General features: G+C 37.8%; 1 protein-coding gene across 1 annotated transcript in view; it reads left to right on the top strand.

Moving 5' to 3' along the window:
- Nucleotides 1–16,854, top strand: part of UNC79 (unc-79 homolog, NALCN channel complex subunit) — a 113,378-nt gene extending 96,524 nt beyond the window's left edge. The window contains exons 47-52 of the mRNA XM_067296968.1: nucleotides 3,480–3,655; nucleotides 5,078–5,264; nucleotides 7,165–7,362; nucleotides 9,578–9,655; nucleotides 14,645–14,686; nucleotides 15,381–16,854. Coding sequence (XP_067153069.1) covers nucleotides 3,480–3,655; nucleotides 5,078–5,264; nucleotides 7,165–7,362; nucleotides 9,578–9,655; nucleotides 14,645–14,686; nucleotides 15,381–15,581 — 882 coding nt within the window. The 3' untranslated portion in view covers nucleotides 15,582–16,854. The remainder of the gene's footprint in view (nucleotides 1–3,479; nucleotides 3,656–5,077; nucleotides 5,265–7,164; nucleotides 7,363–9,577; nucleotides 9,656–14,644; nucleotides 14,687–15,380) is intronic.
- Nucleotides 16,855–20,728: the final 3,874 nt, after the last annotated feature.

Here is a 20,728-nt window from a genome sequence, read left to right on the forward strand (position 1 = left end):
CTTCTCTCCTCAATGTCACGCTAAGTTAGAGCTTACTCTTTTGAGCTACGTGCTGGCAGCCTGCAAAAGGGTGGATTTCATTCAGCACATAAAATGAAGGTAAAGATGTAAAGAGGCCTTGATGCTTCTGACTTCTGCAGAGCTAGCAAGACAAACTGATGGTGTAGGAGTGCAGCAGAGGGACCATTCCAAATACAGAAGAGAGTCTGTGCTGTCAAAGATGCAGCCAATTCTAAAATCTGGCAACAGGTTTTAGCATTTGTACATCAGGAACTTGGTGATTCAAGGGGAAGTTCATCAGTCGAAAGAGAGGTCATTTCATCACTGGCATAGTCAAGTAGCTGCCAAGTTGCATGTATGTGATCTAAAGTTTAGTTCGCAGATAGAGGGGAAAAAACTGCTTCCAGTTCTAGCTAGCAAGAATCATATTGCCATCACTTACATGCCTGGGTTTTGATATATGTGGTCTTCTAGGGAAGTTTTTTGACCAGGCTCTCACATTTATTTCTAACCTGAAGAGCAGCTGCTGTTCTGTAATGCAGTGTGCCTCTGCTAATAAAGGATACTGAAGTCTGTTTTCCTGAGAAACGGGTATGGTGTTTCCCCGGAAGAGCCTCTCTCGTATTGTACCAGTCCCCTGCTGAAAGTTACTAGCGATGCATTGGAGTGTTTCATGCCACGAGTTCATTCCTTACATTCTGTCACAGGCAAGACAGAGTAAACGACAACCTGTAGTGGATTTGGATACTGAAGTTTTATTTATGAACCAACGAGATTAGAGCTTTTACCCTACTTGATTATCTAGCACATTCCCCCCCTTGCTTCACCCCCTTCCCCCACCCCCTGCAGCGGGGACTCTTTACTGCAAGGTGATAATGCTTACCACACAGGAGGAAGAATCTCGACTAAACTGAAAATCACATCTCTTGAAACCTGAAATAACCTTGTTTCACTGCAAAAAATATCTTTTTGTAGTTCATATCCTGTTGGCCATTTGCCTTGAATCCCATTGAGTTAAAAAAAAAAAAAAAAAAAAAAAAAAAAAACTCCAATAAGGGAAACAGCCTTTTGTTCTGGAGTAGAAATTTACTTCAAAGCATGAACTAATTAATCATTTTCAGCTGAATTGAATTCCCTTCCCACTCTATCCTTTAAAGTTATCCACCCATTTCTTTTTCACTTCACAATCGTTTTCAAAATAGGTTGGCACATGAATCATAAATGAGAGATACATCTGGTTTGCCAGTTCCATAGAAAAACACAAATTTGACTGAAACCAGGAATTTATTTGTAAATACTTGCAGGTGTCCTCTCTCGCACATAAAATGTTTTTGTAGAAAGCTCTCTGCCATTCGCACTTTTTATCCATGTCACTTCTTCCTTGAACTGAACTGTAGTCTGATTTTTATAAATTCTCTTACAATGCTTAAGTCTAATCAGATGGTAGTTTCTCCTGCTCTTTAGTTATTACATTTTTACACATGGATATAGCTAGAACACAAACTAAAACTTTACCTGGTTCTTCTCTTTTATATTTCAAAATTAGACACCAAGCTCCCAGAATGTGTAGGTTGAGGCATTTAAAACTGAATCAGAACTGAACAGTCCCGAATTTTACGTTGTTTTGATTTAGACGTATAATACAGGAATCTGACAAAGAAGAGATGAGCATTGTAGGAGAGTCCAAATGACCATAATTTTATGTATTGTGAAAAATAAGTTTTGTCTGTCTTTGTGAAATGAAAAGGCAGATCGTATTCCTTAAGACAGTTTCAATTTGAGAAATCATAGCCTTTTCACTTTTGCATTCAAGCAGATATCTTAAAAGAAATTAATTCTGTGGTTCCAATATAGTTGGGAAAATACTGCAAACATTTCTAAGTAAAAACTTCACAAATAGTTGGAATTTTAAACAAATTCACAACATCTAGATTCATACTCTTTTGTGTTGATTTAATATAATTACTTACATTGTCTACATTTTATTAACACAGGTGTTCCTAGAAAGTGAGTCCTAAGATTATCCAGTTGTATAATTTTTTACTACAAGTATTATCAACAGCATCTGAACTGGCAAATTGACAAGAAGAATACCATATGACTTATATGACCAGTAACAATCCTACAGCAAAACTTTAATCTTGGTTTTCAAATTTCAAGTGAAGTTTCATAGAGGAAAGAATAAAAAATTAGAAAAATGTTATTAAATTATTTCATATAATATATGTAAAAAAAAAATCCCCCTTTACAAATTCAGTGAACAGAAATAGAGTTAGTTACTAAAGCTATTTACTCGTTTCTGATATCTTGAGTGTCTGAGAATAGCCTGTTTCTGTGAAAGAGATGTTAGTTATTTGCAGTCTTGCATACTAGTAACCAGTACATTATAAACAAGGTATAAATGTTAATTCTCAAGATAATAACATTCTAGTTTATTACTTCTGTTGGGCTTATTATCTTTTTTTCCCTTTGGGATAACATTTTAATTTCTAAAAGCTCTGCAAAATTTTACTTCTTCAAAAACAGTGGAATTTCATAAGTATAATATATCTGCCTGCCTGCCTGTCCTTGTTACCTCTCTCTGTAGCTAGGTGACTAGGTGGTGTTCATGCTGATATATATATTTTTTTCCTCTTGAAAGAGACTTCAAGTAAGTGATTTTGATAGTATAAGTTGCTGGGGTCAGATACTTCTCTGCTATAAAATATTATAGGTTCACTGATTTCTGACACGTTATAATAATTCAATAATTGATGACCTGGATTTTCTTGCGCAAAGCATATGGCTTTCCCTTAAGCAAGCACATGCACTCAGCATGTGTTCTGTTACTCCTATAACATAAGATAATGCAAAGTTAGCTCAATTACAAATGTAGAAATATCTCAAGAAGCACCAGTGAAACGTTCATTAGAGCTGACAAAACAGGATAATAAATTATCTTTCCAGTCATAAATATTTGCAGGTGTCTTGGTAGCCCTTATATTTCCAGGGCTTAAATGCACTTGTAGCATGAACAGTGCAAAATATTCATATCTCTGGTGAATGGGTGATAGCTTATTTCTGTACATGTAAATGGAATCTTGCACGGGGAAGGCATTTCCTACACAAAGAATGCTGCCTTATTAAATGGTTAGATTCTCTGATCTTCAGTTAAACTGTCTCAATGTGAAACCATTAGTTTGTATTCAGCAGGTGTTGAGTTTGCTGATACAAACAGTGCACATACATTTTGCACAATTCTCTTGTGTTGGCTCTTGAAAATGTGGTCCTCCATGGAAGGAGCTGCATCATAATGCTGTTACTAATATAGGCATTGGAGAAGTTTTTAATCTATTTCTGATTTTTGTTCCATAGCTTCATAGACACAATTAGAGACTCTGAGAAAGGGATTGAAGGGAAATAGACTATACTGAAGCTTGGAAGAAGTTAGACCTAATGACATAGTCTTTTGGGTAGGGAATCAGATCTTTGCTTTGCAGAGTCACATGAAGACGTGTTCTCAGCCACTGCATGAAGACACATTTGGTGGGCATCTGAAAGTTGGTTTAGCTCAAATTGCTGCTATGGAAATTACACGAGGAAACCACAGAGACAACAAAGCTGTGATCCGATATTTGCCTTGGCTATACCATCCACCTTCTGCAATGCAACAAGGGTAAGGATGCCTTTCCACCAGAAAGAATACTAGAATGAGTTGGAAATCTTCAGAGAATTCTGCATTTATTGCCACATTGCTTAGATAGGACCTACACTTGGGAGTGGTGGCAGTGGGACATTGAAACAGCTGGTTGGCAGCTCCCAGTTTCCTGAGGAGTTCATCAGTGCCACATTTAAGTGGAGGCTAACGGGACCTGGGAGGTAACTTTATTGACTTGAGTTATTCTGGAAAAGAACTGATTGTAGATCAGTAGATCTACAATGGAAATGAACTTTATTGTAGAAAGTGAAAGCAATGCAGGTACTTGGTCAGGCCTAGAATTATAAAGAATATAGTGGGAATTATAAAGTACAGTAGAAAATGCCCAATGAAATTACTAAATGCAAATAAGAACTTTTAAGTGTGTGATGATAATAATACTGACTTCTCCTGGTTAAAGTCAGATGTGAGAAATTCTGCTCTTGAAGACATGCTTTTATCCCTTTTCACTGTGAAAAATCCTAACCTGAAGTGTTTTATGTTGAAACATAAGGACAAGATACTGTCCCTTCTCTTACAATGTTAGCGAACAGAGAGATATTTTGAGTATAGAGCACTGGACTTTGTTTCAACAAATCTGTGTTCCTGTCCCAACTTTGTCCCAGACTTCTGGCCACAGTAGTTGTTTTTTGATCTGAAATCAATTTTTTTTTTTTATGCCTGTGAATTTAAAAGAGTAAGTAATCTGAACTTCGTAACAGCAAGGGAATAGGCAAGATGACACCAGAGAAGTATTATTCCTTTTCAGATTAAATAGGCAAATTGATTTGAAATTAAACATTTCGCTAGATGGTGGATTAATACTTAAGTGTCCCAAAAAAGAATAGTCCCTGCCCTGAAAAGCATGCAGTCCAAATGTCCAAAGAGAGGCTAAGGAAAAGAGAAATTAACTCCATTTTACTGATGGAGAAGTGGAACACTGAGCAAAAATATTACAGGGAGCCTGCCTCAGAGCTAATGGTGGAATGAGAAGTTTCATGACAAGCCTTGTCAGCTGTGTGCTATCCAGAGGAGCTACGAAGAGCAACTCCACTTGGATAACCCTTTCTTTTTGATGATTTCTGTGTAAAAAAAAAAAAAAAAAAAAAAAAAAAAAAAAGACTGGATGTGGAACCTGTGAGCCTGTGCATGATTTGGCCATGGATAGAGGCTGTTTCTTAGGCACGCTAAATATTTTCTGTTGGACTTGTTAATGGCATGTCAAGTCCCTGAAGTTCTGTGTAGTTCTAAATGTAATTCTAGTCTTCGCACTAGCTGTATCACTCATTCATGCCTCCAGCACACTGAGACAGCATCTGCAAAGTATGTTTAAAGAGATTCTCAGTTTTGTGGAAAAATAGAAAACTTAACAGCATTGTAAAACACATTCTTTTTTGACAGGCCCAAAGAGTTCATAGAATGTGTCTCACATATTCGTTTGCTGTCGTGGCTACTCCTGGGGTCTTTGACACACAATGTTGTCTGTCCAAATTCTCCATCATCTTGCATGCCTATTCCACTGGATGCAGGCTCGCAAATTGCAGACCACCTTATTGTTATTCTGATTGGGTTTCCAGAGCAATCAAAGGTAAGGGATTCCATCTTTTAAGAGGAGACGTGATATATATTGACCTTATTATTGCAAGCGCTTATCACTAGCTTGTATTTTATTTGGATGTGAAATTTTGAACTTTTCTAAATCTTACCAAAACAATCTCGTGTAAGCTAATGTCCTCTTTAAAATTGCTTGTACTTCTAGCACAGCAGTCCCCAGAATGTGTTTCTGAAGTAATACAGTAATATGGTTTTGAGAAGTTAAGAACCGTTTGCTTTTTTTAATGCTTAAGAGATCCCACTGGATTAAAACAGGCCAATATTGGAATATTTATTTCTTTATGAGAAAAAAGGAGGGATAGAACCTTGTAAAAAACAGAGATTTGAGAAGAAGAAATCTCTGTAGTCTTTCTTGCATAGCTGCATTTTCATGCATATAAAACTGGTGATAAAATCACTACAGATAATTTTAAGAGATTTAACTACTTCAAAGTATCTCAGCACAGGAGTGAAGAAGGAAAAGCTGAATTCCAGAATGAAGCTTTAGCAATGACTATCCCTGTAGCAAATCTCTAGATAGTTATTTCATTCTCTTCTATTTATATAGTAGTATTGGATAACTTATAAATAATGTTGTGATCAAAAGTTAACACTATAAACAGTGATAGTTTAAGCACAGTTTTTTTTTTTTTCTGAAGGTGCTTTGGACAAGGAAGGAGAGTTATTGCAAATTATAAGCCATTTGTGACAGTAGTTCAACACAGATATAGCAGCACTCTGATGCTAACCAGGGTTTTATTAAATACAGAAGCAGAATGATCGCATATTTGTCCAGTACTTAGAATCCCCCCTTCACTCTCCTCTCCCAGCCAAGACTGGTGCTTCCCATTCTTTCCTTCTGGGCCTTTTTTTGCTTTTTCAAATACCTCTTTCTAGTTACCGAGCAACCATTGCAATGTTTGGTGCAGTCACACTGCCACAGTGTATGAATCAATGTTGCACTTTTAAATTGAGAAAACATCTCTGACTTGAAACAAGGTAATGGCTGAAAAATAAAAAGAATGGATGTAGGATGATATATTTTTACTTCCTATCAGGTGATCAGACTATCACCTGTGCAGGTGCATGCAGTTATTCCTCCCAAGGGGCAGGACTTTCTTGTACTTTATGAAGTTCCTCTCTGGCCATTTCTCCAGCCTGTCAAAGTCCCTCTGAATGCAGCACATCACCTGGTGTATCAGCCACTTCTCCCAGTTTTGTATCATCTGCACACTTGCTGAGTGTGCATTTGGTGCCATCATCCAGGTCATTAATGAAGATGTTAAGTGGTATTGACCCCGGTATCGACTCCTGGGGTACACGATCAGTGCCTGGACTTTGTGCTGCTTATCACAACCCTCTGAGCCCAGCAGTTCAGGCAGTTTCCAGTCCACCTCACTGACTACTTACCTAGTTTGTACTTCATCAGTTTGTCTGAGGATCTTATGGGAGATTAAACTTTATTAAAGTTTTAAACCATGTTTGAAATGGAGTCATACATGACAGAGCCTCCTGGCCTTCTACAGACTGCAGTGGGAGTTTTCAATGAAGGAAGTCTCAGGACTCATCCCTGAATAGAAGCTGTTCTACAAAACTAACCTTTTCTTTAAAGGGTCTGACCTTAATGTGATTGCATGGGAGTGTGGGTTTCCAAGTGCAGTTTTTGGTCTGTAAATATAAAAACAGGTTTTGAGCATGGAAAAGATGTTATTGAATATGTCTGACTTACTATTTCCTAATGGGAGGAAAACAGTTTGGAAAATGAGGGGCAGGATTGTACAGTGGGGTGCATTAGAGAGGAGTTCTTTGATCGAAGCCTGTCTAACAGAAGAGTGCACTGTACCCCAATATACTTATTTCAGTGAAACATTTTCTTCTCTTTTCTATTTCTACAGACATCTGTTCTGCACATGTGTTCTCTCTTCCATGCATTTATATTTGCCCAGCTCTGGACAGTGTACTGTGAACAAACAGCAGTAGCTCCAACAGTCCAGAATCAGAACGAATTTAGTTTTACAGCAATCCTTACAGCACTGGAGTTCTGGAGCCGAGTGACACCTAGCATCCTACAATTAATGGCACATAACAAAGTGGTGAGTCAGATGCTATGTACAGAGTTAGTAAGGCCTGAAACAAAGCCAAGCCCTCAGAGGCTGATGTTTAAATGGAATACACTATGAATAACTTTATAAAGCAACTTTGATGCTTTTGAGAAATTAAAGGGAAAGCTAATTAGTAGTGGTTCAACCTTGCAGTGGCCTGAAACAGGATCTAGCCAGGAGCTGGCCTGAAATGGGATCTTGGTGTTCAAGAGTCACTGTTTGTTGAGTTAGGGATTCCCTGCTTCAGGTCTCATTTTAAATATATTTCTGTTCTTCAGAACAGTCTTCTTGTTTCTCTTATTCTGACTACAGGAGCAACTAAATGTTTTAAGATAATTCTGTGAATAGCCATCTGAATATTTTTTACCACAGGATTCATTCCTGTTCAGTAAAAAACACACAAAGCTGACTATTGACCACTTAAACCCATTGGTTACCCATCAAAAATGAGCCATGTAAATCTTTCTGGAAATGTTTTTGAGTAATGAATGATTTGAAGGAGGTATGTTTAGAGATAAGATTTGAAAGGGAAATGTTCACTCTGTCCAGAAATTGTCCAGGCTAATTTTGGAAATAAACTTTTGAGTTCATTTTTCAACTGCTCAGTGTTGCTGGAGCAGCTTTGTACAATAAGGACCAGAAGTGTGCCAGAAGCCTTCACACAGGTGCTACCTTTGCTTCCCATTGATTAATGATTCTCTCTGCTTGCAGGCTTAGGGTTGAGAATTTGTTTCTAATGGGCAAGTTGTATTGTGTTTTCTGCTTCCCAGAAGGTCATGACAAGCCTCTTACCACTACTGGACATTAATGAATGTTTGGCTTTAACTGAGATGACAGCTAGTAGCTTTGACTCTGAAGAATCTGATACTGGCTTCAAATGAGAAAGATCACTTGTATGTGGCCCAGTCCTCTAAGTCAGGGTTTTTTCTTCTTAGTTTGTTTGTTCTTGTTTTTTGCTGTTTTAAATGGAGACCCGATCTCTATATGGTAATTATTTTATGTAATTCCCCTTTACCCATGTGAAACATCTCCTACCCCACACAGGTATGGGCACTTGCCCTTTCAAAAATAATTGCATGACCTGCACTGGGATGTTTTTGAACCAGTTACTATCTCCTCATGTCTTCTACATATCAGGCAAGGACTTCAGCTATCTCAAGCTGTCTTTAAATAAGTTTTTAGCCTTTGACATCTAGTGAGTTCTCTGTGGTTCACCAGCCACTGTTGGGAACAGTGGTTCATGAAGCTCCTACTGAGTGAAGAATTATGCACAACTCTTCTAACCATCCAGTTGTTCAGTCAGACACAGGAAAATGTCAAGCCTCAGGACAAGAATATGACCTGGAAGTCCCAAGTTCTAATCCTTATTCTGAAAGTGTCTCATTATGCGGCTTCACTACAAGTTATTAAACTCTCTCTGCCTCAGCTACTGCTCTGTGAAATGCAGATAATAATACATACCCATTTCACAGGGGTGTTGTGAAGTTTAATTAGTTAGTGTTTGTAAAGCACTTTGAAGATGAAAAGCACTACATAAAAGCTAAGTTTATTATTATCAAGGGGAATTTACACATAATTTAGACCAGCACTGTAAAGAGTCACTGCTGGCTCAGGGTATATGTCCTGTTGTACCTGTGCATTTACATAATATAAAATATAAAATGCTGTCTGCTACCAAGTAACTGATATTTGCATCTGTCATAATTCATGGTACAAAATTGAAGAAGTATATATTCATGGACTTGCTGCCAGTTCAGAACAATAAATTGTCTTTTGGTGGGGAGAAAAAAAGATGATTTTTGTGACTATGTTAATTTTCAAAGGATTCAGTAAATAAAAATATCATTTTCTGACACGTTGATTGATGAGAAGTACCCAGCAAAGGCATGTAAAAGGATTTATGATGTCTGCAAAGAAGGAAGCTGAAGACAACTTGTTTTGATGTGTCATAGGAATTAAAATCCATCAAGCACTGTGAAACATTTAACAGATAGGTATTGCTGCATCAGGGGAAAACTAAATAAAGAAAAATGTCCCTTATGTGTTCATGTAATATTTAATCTTATATGTCAGTCGTTAATAAATACACATCTAAGGCTCCAGTATAACTGCCAAGCAACTGCAGGAAGATTCATTTTAGGGACTATTGGCTTAGATCACAACACTGTTATGCTGGACATTTATTTGTTTTTGGTTTTTTTTTCAGATGGTAGAAATGGTGTGTCTGCATGTGATTAGTTTAATGGAGGCTTTACAGGAATGCAATTCTACTATCTTTGTTAAGGTAGGCATTCTGCATATCATGAATATTTAGTTAAGGATGTTGCCTGTATTTTGCAATTTCTAGAGATTTTCCCCTATCCCCATCCCTCACTAAAAAAGGAAAGTAGAAGAAGCTGAGGTTCAAGGCTAGTGCAGAAATAAAACCTAGAAGAGCATAACAAAAAAATCTCCAGTAAGAGGTGAGACCAGACAGTAATCTGAGATCGAAACTCTCCTTATTTTTTTTAAATGAACTTCTGATCTACTTCCTCTTCCCATTCTTGCAGTGGTCCTATTTCTCTAATAGACTGAACTGGTGTCATTGACTTTGCGAGAACCTGTGTGTTCTGAATTTTTGTTCATTCTGGTAATTTTTAATCATCACAGATTCTTGGCAGATCACTTATTGGCAGATTTTTTTTTTAGGCTGGTAACAAAACTTTGTGTCCCAGTGGTTTTCTTGTTATTATATGCCTACATGTCTGTTTCTTAGTCAAATATTATTTGACAGTAAATCTTCTTCCTCTAGGATATGTAACAGGCTATTCTTTGGTAGAGATTCAAATCCTGCATGCTTTGTTCATGTGAAAATCCTTTCAAAATCAGTAGCCAGTCTCCTGTGGATCACCGCAGTACTCTCTGCACTAACCAGATCAGAACAAAACAGGTTTATGAAGGGTTGCGGTAGCCAGACAAGCATAAATCAATTTCAGTAGTCTTTTATGGATTTTTTTCCCACTGCATTATTCTGAAGGTAGTTTTCAAATAAAATAACAACAAACCAAGTAGTTATATACATTCTGGATCTAACTGAAATATGTCTTTATTTTTTTCCCCCTGTTGCCATAAAGGAAATTATGACTGTTGTTTTACTTCAGTCTTACATGGTTGAGCATTAAGTGAAAATACAATAGCTAAAATTGAAAGTCTTGTTGTAAACTGGCCTGAAAGTATTCAGATTCATTGTGAAAATACAGATTTATAATCAGTAATGACTGGATGCAGTACAGAAACTCTGTCAGTCTGGGATATTAAAGTGATCGTGGCTATTCCTGGAGGAGATGTGGGCTGGCAAGGTTTTCAGAAGGTTAATTAGTTCAGCTTCTCTTCCAGGTAGTCCAGAATGTCCAAGTTTTGACAAAGATGAAGAATGACTTTAAAGCTGTAAGAAAAGAGACCTTTAGGCTCAAATTCCTGTCATAATTCAAATGAACATGTCCAAGGGTTATATTTCGGAGTGTATATCAACAATAAGTTAAATCAGGTTAAAGGGATGTTGTTGTTACTGCAAAATCAAGCTCATAGACCCCTGAAAGCCAGAGATAAGTTGCATAGCTTGCTTTCATTTTTAACAGATGGGATGTGGGAGAGAAGAATCTGGATGACCAAATCCCCTTTACGTAGTCCTAAAGTGAAATCCTGCAGGAAAATACACATCCATAATGGTATTATAGGTTTTGTAGTCCTAGATTACTCTCTTTTCCAAAACTAATTAATTGTGAAAATGTTTGTTCTATCTGCAGAGAATCTGAAAAATAAGTGCCATGATTTGGGGAAAGATTCACTGTTTATTTTGAGTCTTTCAGTGACACAGAACTGCAAAGTTTATTCACACAGCAACCAGTAAATGAGTGGCATCTATATAATTTGAAACAAGGTCAGCTTTGAGACTGTATTTTCTTCAGTGGCTATAGAGGAGATAGAGAAGATCTATATAGAGAAGATCTGAACTTCATCACTCCTAATCTAGTTCAGAAGTCTGCAAGGATGACAGTTCTTTGGATATTGGTTGACTGGGTGGTTTTTTTTTTTTTTTTTTTGGTAGCTTGTTTGTTTCAGACAACTCAGTCTTATTACCTTGCCTTCCATAAGGAAACAAGTTATTTATTTTATTCTTCAAAGCTTTTTTTTTTCTTTTAGTTTAGATATAAGCCTTTCAAGCAAGGGTCATTGTAGAAATGAACACAGTGTAGTGAAGGATAGATATATACACACACACACACACACACACACATGTATATATAACAGAAGTTCTTAACATCCTTTCTGAGATCTTTCAGCAAAACTAATAATTCCCAACGTCCTCCTCTTGGAATTGAGCACAGCAGCCAGTATTAAATCTTGAGCATTTATCATTCACATAATTATATTTACTGCAGTAAATTTTATTCTACCTGAAGAATCAGGTGCTGCAAAAACTTCACTTGTAAATGAAGTCATTGTATAATAATACATGATTCAACACACATTTATATTTTTAATACATTATAATAAGGAGTCATCACATGTTGCCAGGTGTTTTATGGAATAGCTGTCTTAGGTGGCTATTTCATGTATAACTTTCTCAGGTGACAAGTGAGGGAAAATCTCTTCTAAAATAAGAGAGAAAGGAGAAGGCATGTGAGCAATTCAGCTCTCCTTCACTAAAATATGTACTTTCTCTTTTCAGTGTGGCAGGGATAATCGCTCTTACATTTCCTGATTGTGTTGGTGCAATGAGCGTTTGTCCTCCTGGTACTGTGTTAGACTTAGCTACTAAATTAAACTCATGCTGAACTTAGCATCAAGACATGTCTGTGATTGCTTTCTGTAATCTTTGAGCCATTCCCTGTTTTCTCAGAGGACAATTTTTGGAACTGACTTTAGACCATATTTACCCATTTGTTGAGGAAAACAAAGTTTCCTTCCTGGAAAACATTTCAACTATTCTGTATTTATTTTTCTTTCTAGGTTGGAATGAGTTTTATGCAAACTTACACAGATGCACATTTATCTGCATATATATCCATTATATTTTTCTCTAAGGGGAATCATTATATTTTCTTTGAGGGGAAGCATTCTGCTTTAGGAGGACTGAAACGGAACGGTTGAGCTTTGTTCCCAGGAGAGCCATCGGTGCTGGGGACCAGCTGCTTGCTGAGCTCAGCTCTCTGGCTGCCCATCAGACATATGTCTGAGGAATTTGGGAACCCAGAGAAGTGAAGGGAGCAGCTCAGCAAACCACAAGGTCATTTTTAGAGACCCAGGGATTTTAGACAACTCTAGCAGCCGCCAGGTAGCTTCTAGAGACCTTGGCAGGCAGCAGAGCTGGGGACCCAGAAAAGCACAGTGACCAGTCTGTTCTCCAACCTGGTTTCTGTCCAAACTTGCACTGGAATCTACATGTTACAGGTGACAATATCAACCCCCCAGAATGGATACTCTCTGACAGCAGTCTGTTCTTCCAGCTGTTCTTTCTAACTAGCTTTATATATTCTTCCTTTGGTGAAGAAAAGGCTCACTGAGGACTAGATCACAAAACTCAAGTGCTTCAGTAAAATTTCTTCTTGTCTCAATTATCTAACTGGCAGCTGTAGGAGTGGAGGGTTTGCTTTCTTGAGCCTGCAGCTGAATGTTTAGTTTCCCTAAATCTGTCCAGACCCTGGAAGAAAGAGATGGTGCTGGATTACAGTGATCTTATCTAACCTTAGACCTCTACAGCATAGATATCAATATGAGCTAGTTTTCCTTAGCACCCTTTATAGTCAATGGAGATAAACAGGTATTTTTAGGCCATGATTCATCTTCATCTATTTTAGCTACCTGCTTTGGTGATCTCGGTGAGATGAACTGGCTATGAGAAGTGCTTATTTCTCTCAGCTGACTGGAGATGATGTCTAGTCAGTTGATTCAGATGCAGCGGGGTACCTCAGGCCAGAGAAATCCCTTTCCTGAATTTCTGCATAGTTTCCCTCCTTGCTTCCTGTCCTTCAGACACCAGTCATGTCACCAACTGGCTGACTGGCTCCATAGGAACTTCATGAACTCTGGATGAAATTTTCAGTGACGTTTAATGGGGGTGGAGCTGTGAGGTGTGGAGCATGGCTTCTCAGTACACTTTCTGTTCCTCACCTCTCCAAAAAAACACATGGGGACTTGGAGCCACTGGACCTTATTAAGTATTTCCTTAGTGTGAGAACACAGGGAAGGATGTACAGAACTCACACGTCTACTGCATCTGGCTGCATTCCAGCTGTTTTGGTATTCATCTGTCTAAATGCTGAGGCTCGAATATGGTTCTTTATTTGGTAGGCTAAGTAATCAGTCCTGACAGAGCTGCATATGATTCTCCAGCAAAACAGCACTGAAATTGAAAAAATTAGCGTTCCTTGCGCAAGGGAAACAGCGCTTTATCTAATGTTGTCAATAGCGATTAGGTTTAACTTGCAGCTCCCGGTAACATAATTGGTAAATTGCAAATTTTGATGCCATTTGGAGGAACATTTTAGAACAATAACATCAGTGGTTAAATTAATATTGGAGAACATGAATACTTTTTCTAGAAATGCCTCTCTGCCTTCCATAAGCTTATAATGTTATACTTACTCAGAAATAAAAGTTCTCTGAAGGGCTCGAGACAGAAATAAATATCAACTGTGAGTGATGGATTCCCAGACCTCCTTGCTTTGTCACTCTGGAGAGGAGTTAGGAGGAGAATTTCTTATCTGTGTTCCCAGGCCTACATGTCACATTCCACAGTGAAGCAGTGACATGACTACTGGCTTATAAAATGGTGGTTACTGCTTAAATATCTGGCCTGTTATTAGGAAATTCTGCTGTATGTTTTTTTTTTCCTGTTGTTGATGTGCACCTTGCAGTGCAGAATGTGTACCATATTCATTCCAATGCTTGCTCAACTGTGCATACAGAAACACCCTCAAAAGGAAAATAATTGATTTTCTTTAATGAGTTTTCTATTTTGAACTCTTTTCATTGCCTTAAACAGGATATTTGTAATATCAGTAATTGCTACAAACAAGGGAAGATGGCTTCCTTACCTCTGAAAGTCACCTGCCCCCAAGCATGTGCATCATTTTAAAATAAATACATGTCCAGATTTGTGGCTGAGTGCTTTTTGTGTCCATTCTGAGGGCTAAATGTGTTAGATAAACTCTTCTCTGACTCACAGTAACTAGAGCATTTTTGCAGGCACTTGTGTAATAACAAAATGTTTCTCTCTCTCTTCATACAGCTCATACCAATGTGGTTGCCAATGATACAGTCGAATCTAAAGGTAGGTTGTTTCTTGCACCTTGCTCTTCTATTGCTAGTGTTGTGTGTTTCTGTAAATTAACTCTGGAAATAAGACTAAGTCACTAGACTTCGTCTCCCAGCTCTCTGAAAATATATCACTGTAGTGCATCCAGATGTACTGGACAGCTCAGGACTGAAGGTCTCAGATGTGAGCAGACAGGAAGCATCATCAGCTAACATACTTGTCCTGTGCTCAGTACTGTTTTCCCTTTCCCTTTGGAAACACTTCCTTCTAACCAGGGTTCTGTGGCAGGGCCTTTCCCCCTGGTTTACTGAGGTTGGTCATTCCCCCAGATGTATTTTTCTTCGGTTTGAGACTCCCTTTGACAACTCAGGCTTGGGACCCCTTACTGGGGAGATGGATTTTGGTTCCATAGCAGATATTGTTGGCCTGTATGGGGTAACACTGTCCTAGCTGGCTCTGTTTGTGAGGATGAGTGAGGTTTGCCATTCAAGAGAATTTTGGTGATGGGAATAAAGGTGCTGCAGATAAACCTAGTGATTTGCAAGCTACAGTGCAGAACATGGAAGAAAGAAATGTGATACTGGGGCAGTGGAGGAACTCTCCATGGCCAACAACCAATTTGTGATGAAGATAAGTACATTTCACTGTCTTGTATTAATATGTGTATTGAATAAAGAGAGAAACTGAATGTCTGAAATTGTTTCAACAGCATTTATCTGCTGGACTCCAACTACGCCTCCAAGCCATTCAGAGTAATGTCAACCATCACAGCCTAAGGATGTTGCAGGGGTCAGGACAAATGAACAACAGCTCATCCGTGCTCCGCAAATGGCTACAGTGTACCCAGTTTAAAATGGCTCAAGTGGAAATTCAGTCATCAGAAGCTGCATCTCAGTTTTATCCTTTATGAGTCATGTAAATTGTTCCAAATGTTTATTTTCAGTGTAGCAATAACAGGGTTAAAGCTGTAAAACAGAAGCCCATTTTTGTATAAATCAGTATACAGAGTATATACTGTATGTATACTTTTTAGCCTAGGACAAATTGTATGAAAGCTTATAACGGGTGAAACTAGGAGCCTGATCCTGCCAGCCCTTAATTACATTTATTCAGTTTTGCTCAAATGAGCAGGTTCAACAGGTCCTCAAGTCTGTGTTCATGGTCAAGTATTTGCAGGATTGGACTCAAATCTTTCACATTGTAGATATCTCTCTGATCATTGAAATATCTGATTCTTAAATGTTTATTTACATTATTTTTGAAACTAAGACAAAAATTGCTTTTCTTTAACTTCTATTTTTTTTAAAAACTAGAATTGTGGGTATTCACAAATATATGGAAGTGCTATGTTACTATTTTTTGATGCTAAAAAAAGAAAATAGGGTTTTTAGGAACCTTTCTAGTGTGTGTGTGTTGTGGTTTTTTGTTTTTTGTTTTAAGATTCACAGCTGGCAATGCAATAAAACCTGTCACCATAAAACAGTCATGTTCTAATGAGGCTTTTTGTCATCATCTTCTGGGAAAACAGCAGCTTGTAAGGAGAGTTATTATAAAGTGCACTTAGAAATTAGGTTGTTAAACTGTGCCAATTCATTTGTCTTTTTTCAATATTGTTTTCCAAAAATGCCAAGTCTGATTTATTATTTTTTTGAAATATTGTTTTTACTTCATTGATTCTGTGCTGCTTTTCTCTGTAGGTTTCATAGAAGCCGCTTTAATTTTGTGAATACTGTATTGTATTCTTCTGTCAATACTTGTATACAGTGCAATTCAAAATGGATAACCCAGACCTATTCTTACTGATGTCTACAGAACTTGTATTGCAGCCTTCAATAGGAGCAGGATTGGACTTGAACTTTTGCATAATGGTATGAACAAATTATAGCATTGTCATAATATTGTATTGAACGTGATGCTTAATAACAAATGTATTTTAATATCATTAAGGGACTTAGTCAAAGCCCACTGGAATCTAAGGAGATTCGACTAATTCAGTGGGTTTTGCATCAAATCTTAAGAGCACCAAGATTTACCACCTCTTGCAATTAATATTTAAATCTGTGCAATCACAGTTGTATTTCCTGTATTTATTACTGTAATGCACTGACTGGAATAACAAATATACATTTAAGCTGTATTTTAGAGTGCTATTAAATTCATAGTCTTTATTACCACTTGCAGAATTAATGTTTTTCCTCCCTATTTGTATAGAAGTGAAAAGGCATACCTGTAAAGAATTGCTTGAGTGTATATTTCACTAGTTGTGGAGGGTCAATCTTTCCTCAGTCTATTTACCAAACAAAAAGTGGAAATGTTTGGAAATATGTCATTAAAGTACCATTATGCTTTAAAAAAAAAAAAAGAGAGAGAGACAGTAAAGTGTGTACCAGCTTACTAGACATATCCCCTCTGCGTGTTTTCAGTATTTTATTAGATGCCTTTAAGATAAGGATGATAAAGGGAAAATATCATTTCCCTTTTCTCCTGATAATTTTACTGAACCAATGCAGTAAATAGACACTGGTTTGGATTTCCTTCCTTCACAGATTCAGACATTCATAGAATCTAAGCTCAAAATGGACCATTCTATCCAAAAGAAAATCTAGCAGATACATTATAAGCTAATTAATTGCAACTAGTTTTGCTTGTATTGAGGTGAGTGACTTGCATCTAAGCAGAATGTGTTTGAGTTTCTACAAAACTTGTCAGTCTTGATTTGAATATTATTAAGAGATCCACCACAAGGTAGTTTCTTGGTGTTTTAGGCATTGGTTCTTGTCCTGCTGAATTTGGATTGCACACATTGGTAAGGGAAGGTTTCTTCCCAAACTTTTATAGTGGTAAGATAGAGAAAAAAGCATTTTCCTTCCCCAGATTTTGACTGGCTCTGAAGAAAGAAAGAAGAGATACGGAAGTAATTATATGGATCCTATATGTTCCCATTCCTCCTTCCCCCTGTGCCCCCCCTCCCTTTGCTGGTTACTAATCAGCTCTTAGTCATTAAAAACAGACTAGGTGGTAGGCAGTTGTAATTGTGGCCTTCAGGCAAGAAGGAGCTGTGGCTTGTGTTTGCAGTGAGTTTGACTCCTTCCATTACGGGGCTATATCTTGTTCATGCTTTGTGGGAGTTTAGATCTGGTTTCAGCTCAGGACTTAGAGATAGGAGCTGGTCACAGATTCTAGTTCCATATCTGAACAGGGGGTTGCAGTTTTTAGTATGCATCCATTACCACCAATGATATTAAATATGGTCCTTATGCAGCTTTTATGAATAGTCAAATAAGATACAAGTATGAATTGAGAAGCTGCTGTAGTGTAAAGAACACGGTCTGGAAGAGGGTATGATTGATTATTAGGGATATATTGACTAACAACAAATAATGTGTGTCTCGGCCAGATGTTTTGGGTTTAACACCTCTGGTACGTGGGGTTCTATTTTAAGTGTCATGAAAATCACTAAATACATTTTAGTCATCTTTCAAGACAATTGCAAAAATCTACTTTAATTGTTTTTAAAAACAGTGTAAAATACATCTTTACAGTGCTTGAGGTCAATATACAACTCAAGTGAGTCATTCATATTATCTCTTTGAAATAGCCCAGAGCCACAATTCTTTATATTTTGTAGGCGGATTAGGAAGTAAACAACACTTGGTGTTCTGTATAAATGCTACCAAATAATACAAGCCAATCTTCTTGCTCTGTTATGCTCCCAGAGTGTCTGTCTCTTTGTGTATGTGTCAACAAGAGTCAGGCCGCTGCAATAGAATCCATCTTCTGTGTGATCATAAAGAACTGCAGTTTAGAAATAGTATTTAGTTATATGTTGGGATAAGCTGCTTAAATCAATGCCTGTTACCAGGGCTGACCTACTAAAAGAATCAATTTGTTGTGCACTGAACTGTGAAATTTTCGACAACACAGTGCACTTTGGGTTAAAATGACAGTTAAAAAACCACCATGCATGCAGTACGACATACTGGTAAATTACATAACTCTCTGTCCTGAAAGTAAGGTTAACATAAACACTGACTACCTTATATTACTGGACAGTCTTTTCTGCAGTCTATTAAGAAAATCAGTATCTGACCTATGTGGAGAACTATGCAAGCAAAAGGCTTTTTCAGCACATCAGTTACTACCTATATAGATGCCTTATCTTATACGTAATGTTTCGGTGACATCTAATTAGAACTGTGCCAGGGTCAAAGGCCCTAGAAACACACAGTCAGTCTTCCAGTTCTGTTTTTCATGATCTGACAGGACCTGATGTGCTCTAGGACTGATAAATGTTCTGGGCCGCAAGTTTTTTCTGAACTCTGGCCTGCTGAGCCTCCTTTCAAGCTGGATGAAGTTTACCAGAGCCCAGGGCTTTTTTTTTCCTTGGCTAGCATGTCCTGATAAAGAGCTCCGAAGCAAAGGTTCCTTGTGCTGCATACAGCTCCGAGGGAATCTGATCTGTAACTTTAATTTTTCCGTCTTACCGTGACTCTGCAGCAGGGCCAAAGTCTATATTCCTTCAGTGGAATTTGAATCTTGATTGTATGACAGCCCTTTGGTCAACAATGTGGCTCTTCAGCTTAGCAGTGGGCCTAAAATCAGGTTGAGGCAACATCGATACAGTTGGCCTAAAGTTGAAACATCATTTGTTTGAGTTGATGCACATTTGAAAGGAAGGGCTCTGCTTTTGTCTGTTGATTTATAAATCTGAATTATTCCATTCACTTCTGCCTTTTCCAGCTACGTACAATTTCAGCTGGAGACTGCGCGTCAAGGGAGAGCAGTCAGAATAACAAGTTCAAGGGGAGGCATCCTGATGCCTCCCAAACTGTAAAGGATTTGGGAAGAGAATCTGATGCTCCCTGTAGTATCAGCCTTTCCAGGGTTTGCTGCATTGGAGTCTGAGGCCACTATTGGAAATACCTTTGGTAAGATTACAGAAGGCCAAGTGAGAATGAGGGAGGCCTGCTGTAGCCTGGTGATTTGCTGTAGTGCCTAAATCATGCAGCAAGGAACTGGGTGGTTTTCAGCCATTGCCGTGTTTGGAAGGTATATCATAGTCCTGTATACAAAGAGCAGCAAATTGTAAAGAGCTAGCAGTATTTGTAAAGACTGGCTAGTTTCTCATCAATAGTTATGAAGAATTAGCATGGAAGAACAAAACCCATGGCTTAATAACTGGAAATCTACATAGTCAATTACTTCCCAGTATTTTCCTGGAATTGATTAATACTGTTGGTCTTCCAGTTTACTGGTGAGCAGCCCAGGGATCATATTCTGACATTGTGTTTAACCAGTTCCCCATCAAACCTGACAGACCGTGACTGTGAGCTGGGAGGCTGTGAGGATGATGGACATAATGCAGTGCTAGGTCAATTTTGATAATGTATAATTCAGCAGCATGAACTGTAACATAACAAATGTAACAAAACTGTTAGGGCTGTTTTAATATTTTAGATCCTCTCAGAAAAGTACAATAGCACGTGTGTGATGTTTTACACACACAATAAAAATTTCACAGGTAATCCTTTCTTTGGGCAGGTTTGCTTTTCTGACAGCTCCATTGCTATCATGTGAAATCAAATTACTTGCAGAGAAGTTATTTACAAAAGCTTTTCTAAACCTATGAATCCTTGCCATGCAGGAAAATGTCAGTAAAACAGAATATAAATGAACCCTATTAAAATAAATAAATAAATCATTAAAACTGTTACCCATTTTGCGCTACTGAGGAAATCCTGTGTAAATGATATTGATGGGTTAGATCCCAAGCAAGTATATATTACCAGAGATTTACTGAAATCTGCAGATTTATTCCTATTAAGAATCAAACTCAATATTTATAGCTCACGAGGAATAAGGAATTGATGCTCTTTATCAACTGAGTACTGCAGTAATATATATTTCTGGTGCTAGTTGATTCCAGGCAGGCACCACATTAAATTGATGCAGCCATGATGTGGTGTCCTTCATATATGTATATGTTTGTTCAACACCATAGTTTTACCATCAGGGCACAAACTAGTCAATAAGTGAAGGTTTTCCTCCTTGTCACGG

Source organism: Apteryx mantelli, chromosome 4 (assembly GCF_036417845.1).
Source record: "Apteryx mantelli isolate bAptMan1 chromosome 4, bAptMan1.hap1, whole genome shotgun sequence".
In the NCBI taxonomy this organism is placed as follows: Eukaryota; Metazoa; Chordata; class Aves; order Apterygiformes; family Apterygidae; genus Apteryx; species Apteryx mantelli.